Genomic DNA, 12,042 nt, shown 5'->3' with positions numbered 1-12,042 from the left:
AGACATGTTTTTATTTTCTTTGTACAATATTCCTTTCGAGACGAACAGCAGTCATACCGCAAGTAGACTGGAAGCCAATGAAACACCTATTTAATATGTTAAACATCTGTGTATAACCCGTCCCGATTTTAACTTTGGCTTGCGCATGAAGTTTGGTAGTATTAAGGTGAAAGATAGTCAAAATAAAATTCACAACTTTTCAAAAATAGCACATTGCGTTTGGGAACTTTAATTTCGATTCCACCATCAACCTCTTCTATTGATTAATAAGCTCGTACACCAACTGAATCGTCAACGGCGCTGTGCATTCAGTTACGTAACTCATTCCACATTTAAACCTGAGCAAGAATATTTTGATCAATAAAACTATTTGTTTATTTTCTAAATAGAATTTTTTTATACACAGAGGGCTTGAAAAGATTTAATGCATGTTTTTATAATACATATTTACTGAAATGAATAAAAACTTTCTGCACTATTTCCTTACGCGTAGACTCAATTCATGTGTTCTACGCGTGCCTTCCGGTTTGAGACTTCGTCTCACAGTAAACCAATAGACGGGGTCACGTGACCCCGTCTAAAACTGAAATTAAATACTTCTGATGAAGATTTTATTTTTTAATCAGTTTTTATGAGTTTCTTTTTATTAGATGAATGATCAATAAAAAAAATTACTGTACTGTTTTTGACGCGCAATGAGGATCATCAGAAGATAAAAAAAAAAAATCTTCGTATTATGAAGAATGTACATCTTGAAAAAATGAAATGTCGTCAGTGACTATTTATCACGGTATGTCTGAAGACAGTGGGCAAAAGAATTTTTGTTCTACAAACAGAACTGATTTTCAAATTGACTGGATTTTAACGGTATTTGACGTGCATTTGCATCAACAGAAAACAGTTGCTACTAAACAGATTTTTAAAAATAATTTTTTTTTACAAAAGTTAGAGTTAGTTTTAATGAATCGAATGATGATTGTGATGTGATCGGTTTGTTCCCGTGATGCATTTGAAACATTTAAAATGTTGGGAAAGAGAAAATGTGAGCAAAACGGGAATGTGTCCAGGAATGATAATTACATACAATATAATTGTTTTTGTCTGTATCGTATTTATGCATAGATTATAGTTTATACTTTCTAAACAAAAAACACGGGATAAATTTGATAAAAATGCCATATAAGTTGTTTTCATTTCTTAAGTGTTCATTTTTTACTTGATTTAACATGCATTTCGAAAGGTAATTGTTTGTACATTGTACAATATATTCCCGTTATTTCCTGTACATTGCATCTTTTGTGCACACACGAGCCACATGGCTTTTGGAGGCATTAAAGAAAAAGAGTTCATCGTTTAAAACATGGATGACATGTGTTGCATGATATATATCTACCAATATAAAGTAAGTATAACATTAAAGGTCTAGAAACTTAGGGTAGGGTGGGGTGGTTTGGTCCTGTCCTCGAGCACCTGTGCACTATTAAGGAATCATAACATCGCATATTTTACTATGGGGGTAATAATAACTTTGAATATGATAATAATTTTAAAACTGCCCCAAACCATTTTATATCGTATAAAACAAATAAATATTGAATGAGAAAAACATATGGTGTATCGTATAGTGGTTTAACGAGGCCGAGTACAGAACGAGTACGCACGCTTTCGCGCAGCGTTTCATTTGGATTGTGACGTCATCTTTTTGCTTGGTTCACGCCATGGCGTGATAGTTTCAACTGAAGATATTCAGCGAAGTTTGTTGAAAATAGCTCGTTTGATGCGTAAAATTAATGTTATATTGTGGAATAAACATAAATGTCTCGAAGTATAAGTATGTTTGGGCTCGGGTCGAAAATGTGAAGAGGATTCAGCAAGCCTAGCCCTCTGTCACGTTTTCTTAACCCGCGTAAATATAGCTTAATTCATATATTTCAAGACAGTAACCATGTATTTTATATTACTGACCCTTAAAACTAATAAAAATTGAATTCATTCCTTATAATTTATTTTTTTTTGCTATCAATTCTTGATAAAAACAGTCATTTGATCTATAAAATGACATCAAAGTGTACAAAATTCAAACGTAACGTCAGGCGGACTGATACGTTTTTGACGTAAGTCTTACTATGACGAAGGCAACATTCTTTATACGATATGAAATAAATTTTTTAACCAATCAGAAAGCGCGTTACAACCAGAATTAAATTATTCTCCAATATACCACGGACGTCATCAGTAAATTATCAGATCAGAAATAACTATTTGTCTTGCACTGATCCTGAAAGTATAACTTCAAACCGTAAAAAGTTTTTAAACCATGTCAATTTCACCTATTAGTTCCAGTTAAAACGATGTGTATTGCCTCTTTTGTTTATTTTAAAGAGATCAATGCAGCTGTTCCTAGGACCTCCCTAGCACATTTTCACTGCGTGTTTTTATATAAAATATATAACGTGTAGTAATTATCGTATTAAATTTCCCTTAAAATATTAGGAATACAACTCAAAGATATTTTATAAATAAGTGAAGAGTATTAAAAATCCAAAGAAAAATTCTGTCGTCTGCATGTGATTCCTTTGATCGATACACATGTAAATATTACTAACAAAACCGTTGGGGTTACACGGAACAGCCGTCAAAATGACATAGATCGTCTCTCTATAGGAGAAACGAACTGTAGAAATACTGGGCTGTTAGTAGAATAGAAATAAAGTTCTTGTTTCCGTGAATATTGCAGGATAACCTCCTCGGTCTCGAAATGTTGTTTGAAATATAAAAGCCTCGGCTAACGCCTCGGCTTTTATATTTCAAACAACATTTCTTAACCTCGGAGGTTATTCTGCATCATTCACGATAGTTCTCGTACTTTATTTCCTAAATATACCCGGTATATGTAAAACCACAAAGTCTCGTTAAAAGCACAATTTATTGTACAGACAAAACAGAAAACACATATATAACTTAACAAAGAAAAACCTATACAGTGTATAATAGTATTATGAATTAGATATATATTTTAAAATGAGAAATGTAATAGTTGATCTACATGTAGAGAGTGTTCCTTACTCATCATTTTCATCTTCAAACGAGTATTGTACATCTGTGAAGACAAAATTGTATACAAGTATAATTCACACATGGTCATGTAAATTCGTCATATTTTGCCGCTTTAATTTTCAATAACGGTTAATATTTAAAAAAGAGCAATTACTCACGTGCACAATGGCATATTCCTGCATGACCTTCGTGATGGATTTCACAGGTTATAATCCCATCCTGACCGTGACATGTAGTCGGTGAACAATCAGTATCATTGTAACATTTGTCGTTTCTGACTGCGGGGTGGGGATGTGGTGTGTGGTGGTGGTGCTCGCAATGGCAGACGCCGGTATCTCCGTGGTGAATGGCACAGACGACATTTCCCTGCTGGTCATGGCAGGTGTCGTTAGAACAATCAGCAGCTGTGGTGCAAGTTTCAGCTCGGATGGCGGGGTGGGGATGTGGTGTGTGGTGGTGATGCTCACAATGGCACACGCCGGTATCTCCGTGGTGAATGGCGCAGATTACATTTCCTGGGTGATCTTTGCAAGTGTCGTTAGCGCAATCGGCTGCTGTGGTGCAAGTTTCAGCTCGGATGGCGGGGTGGGGATGTGGTGTGTGGTGGTGATGCTCACAATGGCACACGCCGGTATCTCCGTGGTGAATGGCGCAGATTACATTTCCTGGGTGATCTTTGCAAGTGTCGTTAGCGCAATCGGCTGCTGTGGTGCAAGTTTCAGCTCGGATGGCGGGGTGGGGATGTGGTGTGTGGTGGTGATGCTCACAATGGCACACGCCGGTATCTCCGTGGTGAATGGCGCAGATAACATTTCCTGGGTGATCTTTGCAAGTGTCGTTAGCGCAATCGGCTGCTGTGGTGCAAGTTTCAGCTCGGATGGCGGGGTGGGGATGTGGTGTGTGGTGGTGATGCTCACAATGGCACACGCCGGTGTCTCCGTGGTGAATGGCACAGACGACATTTCCCTGCTGGTCATGGCAGGTGTCGTTAGAACAATCAGCAGCTGTGGTGCAAGTTTCAGCTCGGATGGCGGGGTGGGGATGTGGTGTGTGGTGGTGATGCTCACAATGGCACACGCCGGTATCTCCGTGGTGAATGGCGCAGATTACATTTCCTGGGTGATCTTTGCAAGTGTCGTTAGCGCAATCGGCTGCTGTGGTGCAAGTTTCAGCTCGGATGGCGGGGTGGGGATGTGGTGTGTGGTGGTGATGCTCACAATGGCACACGCCGGTATCTCCGTGATGAATGGCGCAGATTACATTTCCTGGGTGATCTTTGCAAGTGTCGTTAGCGCAATCGGCTGCTGTGGTGCAAGTTTCAGCTCGGATGGCGGGGTGGGGATGTGGTGTGTGGTGGTGATGCTCACAATGGCACACGCCGGTGTCTCCGTGGTGAATGGCACAGACGACATTTCCCTGCTGGTCATGGCAGGTGTCGTTAGAACAATCAGCAGCTGTGGTGCAAGTTTCAGCTCGGATGGCGGGGTGGGGATGTGGTGTGTGGTGGTGATGCTCACAATGGCACACGCCGGTATCTCCGTGGTGAATGGCGCAGATTACATTTCCTGGGTGATCTTTGCAAGTGTCGTTAGCGCAATCGGCTGCTGTGGTGCAAGTTTCAGCTCGGATGGCGGGGTGGGGATGTGGTGTGTGGTGGTGATGCTCACAATGGCACACGCCGGTATCTCCGTGATGAATGGCGCAGATTACATTTCCTGGGTGATCTTTGCAAGTGTCGTTAGCGCAATCGGCTGCTGTGGTGCATGATTCGGCTCTTTCTTGAAGATTTGGAAATGCAGAAACAGTTACTGTTGAAGAAAGACGCTCAAATGTAAGGCTACCTCAAACAAGATATGTTTCCATAACGTTGGAATTTTTCAGCAAAGAAAATTGGACTTCCGTATCATATTAAGCTAAATTGTTTAAGTATGCTATTAATTTTGAGATGTTTGTTTCTGAAGATTTGACTTAAAATCAAAGATTTTAACATTTATGTACGTAAAATTAGGAATTATAAAAAAACCCACACACACAAGACAAAGCTATCATCAGTAATTTAATGTGCTCATCTTGTGCTTTTGCTGTATGGATACAATGAGCAGAAATTATGGCGGCGTTGGGTACTTTGTGAGCGGTATAAACCGAACCCCTTCCATATCCACCAACTGCAATTCACTGTTGTTTGTTCATCATTAAAGATGGCTAACGCCTCGGCTTTTATATTTCAAACAACATTTCTTAACCTCGGAGGTTATTCTGCATCATTCACGATAGTTCTCGTACTTTATTTCCTAAATATACCCGGTATATGTAAAACCACAAAGTCTCGTTAAAAGCACAATTTATTGTACAGACAAAACAGAAAACACATATATAACTTAACAAAGAAAAACCTATACAGTGTATAATAGTATTATGAATTAGATATATATTTTAAAATGAGAAATGTAATAGTTGATCTACATGTAGAGAGTGTTCCTTACTCATCATTTTCATCTTCAAACGAGTATTGTACATCTGTGAAGACAAAATTGTATACAAGTATAATTCACACATGGTCATGTAAATTCGTCATATTTTGCCGCTTTAATTTTCAATAACGGTTAATATTTAAAAAAGAGCAATTACTCACGTGCACAATGGCATATTCCTGCATGACCTTCGTGATGGATTTCACAGGTTATAATCCCATCCTGACCGTGACATGTAGTCGGTGAACAATCAGTATCATTGTAACATTTGTCGTTTCTGACTGCGGGGTGGGGATGTGGTGTGTGGTGGTGGTGCTCGCAATGGCAGACGCCGGTATCTCCGTGGTGAATGGCACAGACGACATTTCCCTGCTGGTCATGGCAGGTGTCGTTAGAACAATCAGCAGCTGTGGTGCAAGTTTCAGCTCGGATGGCGGGGTGGGGATGTGGTGTGTGGTGGTGATGCTCACAATGGCACACGCCGGTATCTCCGTGGTGAATGGCGCAGATTACATTTCCTGGGTGATCTTTGCAAGTGTCGTTAGCGCAATCGGCTGCTGTGGTGCAAGTTTCAGCTCGGATGGCGGGGTGGGGATGTGGTGTGTGGTGGTGATGCTCACAATGGCACACGCCGGTATCTCCGTGGTGAATGGCGCAGATTACATTTCCTGGGTGATCTTTGCAAGTGTCGTTAGCGCAATCGGCTGCTGTGGTGCAAGTTTCAGCTCGGATGGCGGGGTGGGGATGTGGTGTGTGGTGGTGATGCTCACAATGGCACACGCCGGTATCTCCGTGGTGAATGGCGCAGATAACATTTCCTGGGTGATCTTTGCAAGTGTCGTTAGCGCAATCGGCTGCTGTGGTGCAAGTTTCAGCTCGGATGGCGGGGTGGGGATGTGGTGTGTGGTGGTGATGCTCACAATGGCACACGCCGGTGTCTCCGTGGTGAATGGCACAGACGACATTTCCCTGCTGGTCATGGCAGGTGTCGTTAGAACAATCAGCAGCTGTGGTGCAAGTTTCAGCTCGGATGGCGGGGTGGGGATGTGGTGTGTGGTGGTGATGCTCACAATGGCACACGCCGGTATCTCCGTGGTGAATGGCGCAGATTACATTTCCTGGGTGATCTTTGCAAGTGTCGTTAGCGCAATCGGCTGCTGTGGTGCAAGTTTCAGCTCGGATGGCGGGGTGGGGATGTGGTGTGTGGTGGTGATGCTCACAATGGCACACGCCGGTATCTCCGTGATGAATGGCGCAGATTACATTTCCTGGGTGATCTTTGCAAGTGTCGTTAGCGCAATCGGCTGCTGTGGTGCAAGTTTCAGCTCGGATGGCGGGGTGGGGATGTGGTGTGTGGTGGTGATGCTCACAATGGCACACGCCGGTGTCTCCGTGGTGAATGGCACAGACGACATTTCCCTGCTGGTCATGGCAGGTGTCGTTAGAACAATCAGCAGCTGTGGTGCAAGTTTCAGCTCGGATGGCGGGGTGGGGATGTGGTGTGTGGTGGTGATGCTCACAATGGCACACGCCGGTATCTCCGTGGTGAATGGCGCAGATTACATTTCCTGGGTGATCTTTGCAAGTGTCGTTAGCGCAATCGGCTGCTGTGGTGCAAGTTTCAGCTCGGATGGCGGGGTGGGGATGTGGTGTGTGGTGGTGATGCTCACAATGGCACACGCCGGTATCTCCGTGATGAATGGCGCAGATTACATTTCCTGGGTGATCTTTGCAAGTGTCGTTAGCGCAATCGGCTGCTGTGGTGCATGATTCGGCTCTTTCTTGAAGATTTGGAAATGCAGAAACAGTTACTGTTGAAGAAAGACGCTCAAATGTTAGGCTACCTCAAACAAGATATGTTTCCATAACGTTGGAATTTTTCAGCAAAGAAAATTGGACTTCCGTATCATATTAAGCTAAATTGTTTAAGTATGCTATTAATTTTGAGATGTTTGTTTCTGAAGATTTGACTTAAAATCAAAGATTAAAAAGGTTGTATGAACCCATATCTTCGAATATGAATAACCCCAATTTTTGTGATTTTATTTCATAGCTCGATAGGCGATTGTAAATAGGTGTAATCAATGTATTAAAAAAAAATTGAAACTATCATTTTTTAAGCTAATATACTTTTTGTGTTTCACCTTAATTGCACAAGATACTGAAGGTGTCATCGACAGCAAAGAAGCATACTGTTTCGATTAAATGATTGTTATATTGTACTTGAGAAAGATCTGTAACTTTTTTTACAAACCGATAATTACTATAATCATCCATATACTTACCAACAAAAAGAGCAATTCCGCATAAAGTCCGTAACATTGTGTTGGTCTTGAGCCTACTCGCCAAAATATACGATATTTGGCCTCCGTCGTGCCTTTTATATTCTTCAACCTTATCATATTTCCAGTGAAGACAAGGTTACGGAATTAGATAACTCAGATTTCATGACACCGGCGCTGAAAAATCTTCATAATTGTGTCATGAATACTATTAAGTAATTGGTTCAAGTCAATCATCTGCCAATTATCCATTTTCAACTGGAAATAATTATTTTTTGTACGAATATATGAAGTAAATGCACTGGTTAATAAAAATTTATTTTAAATCAAATTTGGTTTAATTTTTTTAAAAAGAAGCTGTGAGTTTGAATCGTGGGGTAGATGATAATTTTAATTTTAGCATTATTTCAAACTTTAAAGACTTTAAAGAGGAAAATTTCATCAAATGAATTTTATAAAAGTTTTTTTTTAAGTTGATTTCATAGCTGAATGACCGATTTAACTATTCGTTATTGCATATGTTTGTTTTACCCGAGGGAAATGGACAAATTGTTATCATGGAAACTTGAACATAAGATTTTTTTTTTTAAAATATGCGTAAAATCAAAATTTTCGTGCAAATAAATTAAAACAAGCGAAACGTCTGCTCTAGACGAAATGTATGATCTGCCTACCGAACCCCCCCCCCCCCCCCCCACACACACACACAATTGTGCTTAACAGTTTGCACCTCTATCCTTCATCGTTTAAAATTAATGCAAGGGACCCAGGACCTGCTGGGTATATAATTGATAACGAACATTTATGTACGTAAAATTAGGAATTATAAAAAAACCCACACACACAAGACAAAGCTATCATCAGTAATTTAATGTGCTCATCTTGTGCTTTTGCTGTATGGATACAATGAGCAGAAATTATGGCGGCGTTGGGTACTTTGTGAGCGGTATAAACCGAACCCCTTCCATATCCACCAACTGCAATTCACTGTTGTTTGTTCATCATTAAAGATTGAGTTTTAGGAGAATATTTACATTCTTCCAGGGTCTTTGTGATAGAACTACAAATGATCAAATTTCGTTCCATCATTCGGCGAGTTCAGCAGCATCACGTGGTTGCTTTGCGCCGTGTTGTACGTGATCGAATCTATCATAAGCCCTATGGTCTTTATTGAATTTGATCACGTGCTCGACTACAATGATCTTGGAATGGTTCCTCACTCATTAATTAAATTTGTAAGCTCTTCTGTTCAAATCAATGAATCTTAATCTGAATCTATTCTTCAGTATATGTGACTTGGAATCCACAATCCACTTCCCCTTTTTAAACTCGCCCCGTTGGCGCAGATCTTAATTTATAAATTAAAAACAAATTTGAGGGGCTGGGGGCTGGGTCGTTCAGTTGCAGTATTCAAATCAGGGCGATTATTGTTGTGTAAAGTACATATATCGTACATATAGACATGGCAGTAAAATAAGAATGAAAAGGTCTCCAGAATTGCTCACACATGGGAAGTTGCACTAAGTTAGCAGGTGCCCACGACAAACAAAGGATACTATTCTCGTTATTGTCGGTCATTATCGTGGCTTGTGTAATTTGTGAGCACCTTACATATACAATGCTACACAACAATGGACAGAGTGTAGAACGGTCATGTTTGTCTATTTTTGTCCTTCACACAGCATGCTTATACATTCACGCATTATATATATGTACTAAAGCCTGGAAATTTACGGAAACCTTAAGACCGATTTATAGTTGCCTTTAACCCAAACAAAGTCTTAGACTTTACCTATCTCGTACATTATATATACGACATTTTCATTTGTAACCTTAGGGAAGTATGGGAAACCTCCATAATGCGACCTATACGTATTTCCTTCCGATATGAGAAAAAAAACCGATAACCTTATACACTTTTTCTCACACAATCTTGATACCAAACTACGAAAGTCGCTTCTGCTCATTTTCGTAGCTATAAAAACGAGAAAATGACGATATAACGCACAACTTTTGCAAAGAAAAAAAAAACAAACCAAAAAACGAACAAACGAGATCTTTCGCGATATAAAGCAAAACTCTCCACAATAAACGCGAAACTCTTTTACAGATGGATCGACGGAGATCAGCACATGCACCAAAAATCAGGATCTTTAATATTAATATGTGTTGGGGTCCTCCTTTGTGGTGCGTGCTAGATATTGGAAAGTGGTGCATATGACGGTGTCTGTGTGAAAGCAGTGCTACATGTATATCATATATTCCAGCATTTCCGACATGATCCAACTGATTTCCGTTCACTTACTTCTGATGGTTTCTTCCATGATCCAGTCAATGCAAAATGCGAAAATAGGAGAGAGAGCAGACATCCTTGCCCCACTACTGTCCTCTATTTTAACTCATCTCTTAGGTTTGTTCCACAAATGAGTTTATCTGAGACTGATCACAAAATGCATTACACTTTTTCAAGGGTGTCTCAGTTTAGTATAGATATCCGGAAGACAACCGAACAGAAGGAGAGTCGTGCATCACCAAAGATGTTGTACGGCTCACTGGCGTCGGAAGCAAATTGAAAGTGGGGGGGGGGGGGGGGGGGCTAGACTAATCCTCAGAGGTATTGAGAAAAAAGTAATTCCCATAATCATGGAAATCCTAATCCGTGCAGTGTGGGGGGGGGGGGGGGTATACCTATACTTCCAAAAGAAAAAAAAAGTACTTACTTACCCAATTTTTTTTCCCAAAATCATGAAATTCCTAATCCGGGGGGGGGGGGGGTATGCTTCTGAATCCAACTTTTCAATCTTTCAAGGTAAATTTAGGAACAATAATCTTTCCTGCGAGAAAGAGTGGGGGGCTGAACCCTCTATCATGCTATGTTTCTAATGGTTAGGTATAACTTTGCAAAAAAAAGTGTGTGTGGGGGGGGGGGGCTTAGCCCCCCCCAGCCCCCCCCCCCCCCCCCCCCCCCCGGTTCCGACGCCTATGCGGCTATTGTCTTTCATAATTTAATGTGGGGCCTCTGTTTGACTAGCTGATTGCAAAGTAAAAGAAACAAGAATATAGTTTTGTCGAGTTTCCATGACATTGCATTTGGATCAACAACGTACATGTAGCATAATAACACAAGAGGCCAATGGGCCGCATCGCTCACCTGAGCATCAATAGCCATAATAAAACCAGCGTATAGAGTCATATACAAAATATAACCTGAATTTTAAAAAAATTCATATTTTCTCCAGATATTCATTTGTAAACACACAATAAGCCCCTTTGCAGCAAGAGACTTTGATAGTCGTATCACATATTGCGCATTGTAGTTCTCAACAAGATCTCACACAACTGTTTTTATTTATGTAAATCTACATCAAACTTTGAACCTCTTGTGTGGCCTAATAATTGTCTAGGGTATAGGTCTAGAGAATTATGGATTAACAACATGTAAAACTGCTTGAATAAAAGTACAATTTTGAGAATACATGTTAATTAAACAAGAGGCCAGGGTCACATCGCTCACATTAGCAGCAGTAGCCACAACCCTGATCACCACTACAATATCAAAATAAAAATATCTTAACAATTAAGTACAGTAGATCTTGCAAGCCCATTTTTTTTGGTTTTAGTAATTATGAGAATATTTTTTCTATTTCTGTTTTACTCTCCAAGGTATCAAATGTTGCCGAAAAAAAAAGAAAGATAAAATAATAATTTTAAAAAATACACAACTCGCTAAAAGCGAATAAACAGTACCTGACGATGATCTCATGCAATTTTCAGCAATTCTGGCCAATTGGGTTTTGAGAAAAAAAACATTTTTTTTCTACATATTCCTGTGTAACCCCCCCCCCCTTCTCCCCACCACTTAAAAGTGGCATAGGATGCTGCTGGTCACAGATGCAAAATCAAAGGTCTGATTCCTGAATCATCAACTCGTGTCAGTACTTTGATTCAACACGTTCTGTTGACATTTCAATGATAGACTGACAATGCCTGCCAGACTGGCAATGCGTAATATCGTAGGATAGAGACAAAGGACCAGTATATTTCAATGACCATTTGCATTATATCGCACATTATCAATACACGTTTGTGCTCAAAATCCAAGAGATCCGATGACAGCAAGGGTCTTAATTCTAGCTTCGCGAGGTGGGTTTTTCTAAAAATAGATTTCACGCTGAATATGGAACAAGGATTTCCCCATGTAAGTTGTCGAATTCATGGGCGGCAATTGAACA

The 12,042-nt window shown here is 40.3% G+C and overlaps 2 protein-coding genes across 2 annotated transcripts; both read right to left on the bottom strand.

Moving 5' to 3' along the window:
- Positions 1 to 2,907: 2,907 nt before the first annotated feature.
- On the bottom strand, positions 2,908 to 5,322 carry LOC128175641 (neurogenic locus notch homolog protein 1-like). The gene is made up of 3 exons (XM_052841427.1): positions 5,301 to 5,322; positions 3,216 to 4,865; positions 2,908 to 3,100 (listed from the first exon to the last, which is right to left on the bottom strand). Exons 1-3 carry the CDS (start codon positions 5,320 to 5,322, stop codon positions 3,063 to 3,065), a joined length of 1,710 nt encoding a protein of 569 aa, XP_052697387.1. The 3' UTR covers positions 2,908 to 3,062.
- Positions 5,323 to 5,381: 59 nt separating this feature from the next.
- LOC128176782 (neurogenic locus notch homolog protein 1-like) lies at positions 5,382 to 7,916 on the bottom strand. The gene is made up of 3 exons (XM_052843317.1): positions 7,814 to 7,916; positions 5,690 to 7,339; positions 5,382 to 5,574 (listed from the first exon to the last, which is right to left on the bottom strand). The coding sequence occupies exons 1-3, from the start codon at positions 7,848 to 7,850 to the stop codon at positions 5,537 to 5,539; spliced, it is 1,725 nt and encodes a 574-aa protein (XP_052699277.1). The 5' UTR covers positions 7,851 to 7,916; the 3' UTR covers positions 5,382 to 5,536.
- Between the last annotated feature and the right edge of the window lie 4,126 nt (positions 7,917 to 12,042).

Source organism: Crassostrea angulata, chromosome 3, assembly GCF_025612915.1.
Source record: "Crassostrea angulata isolate pt1a10 chromosome 3, ASM2561291v2, whole genome shotgun sequence".
Lineage (NCBI taxonomy): Eukaryota > Metazoa > Mollusca > Bivalvia > Ostreida > Ostreidae > Magallana > Magallana angulata.
Note: the sequence above shows the minus strand (reverse complement) of the source record. Positions and strands in the feature narration are given on the sequence as shown.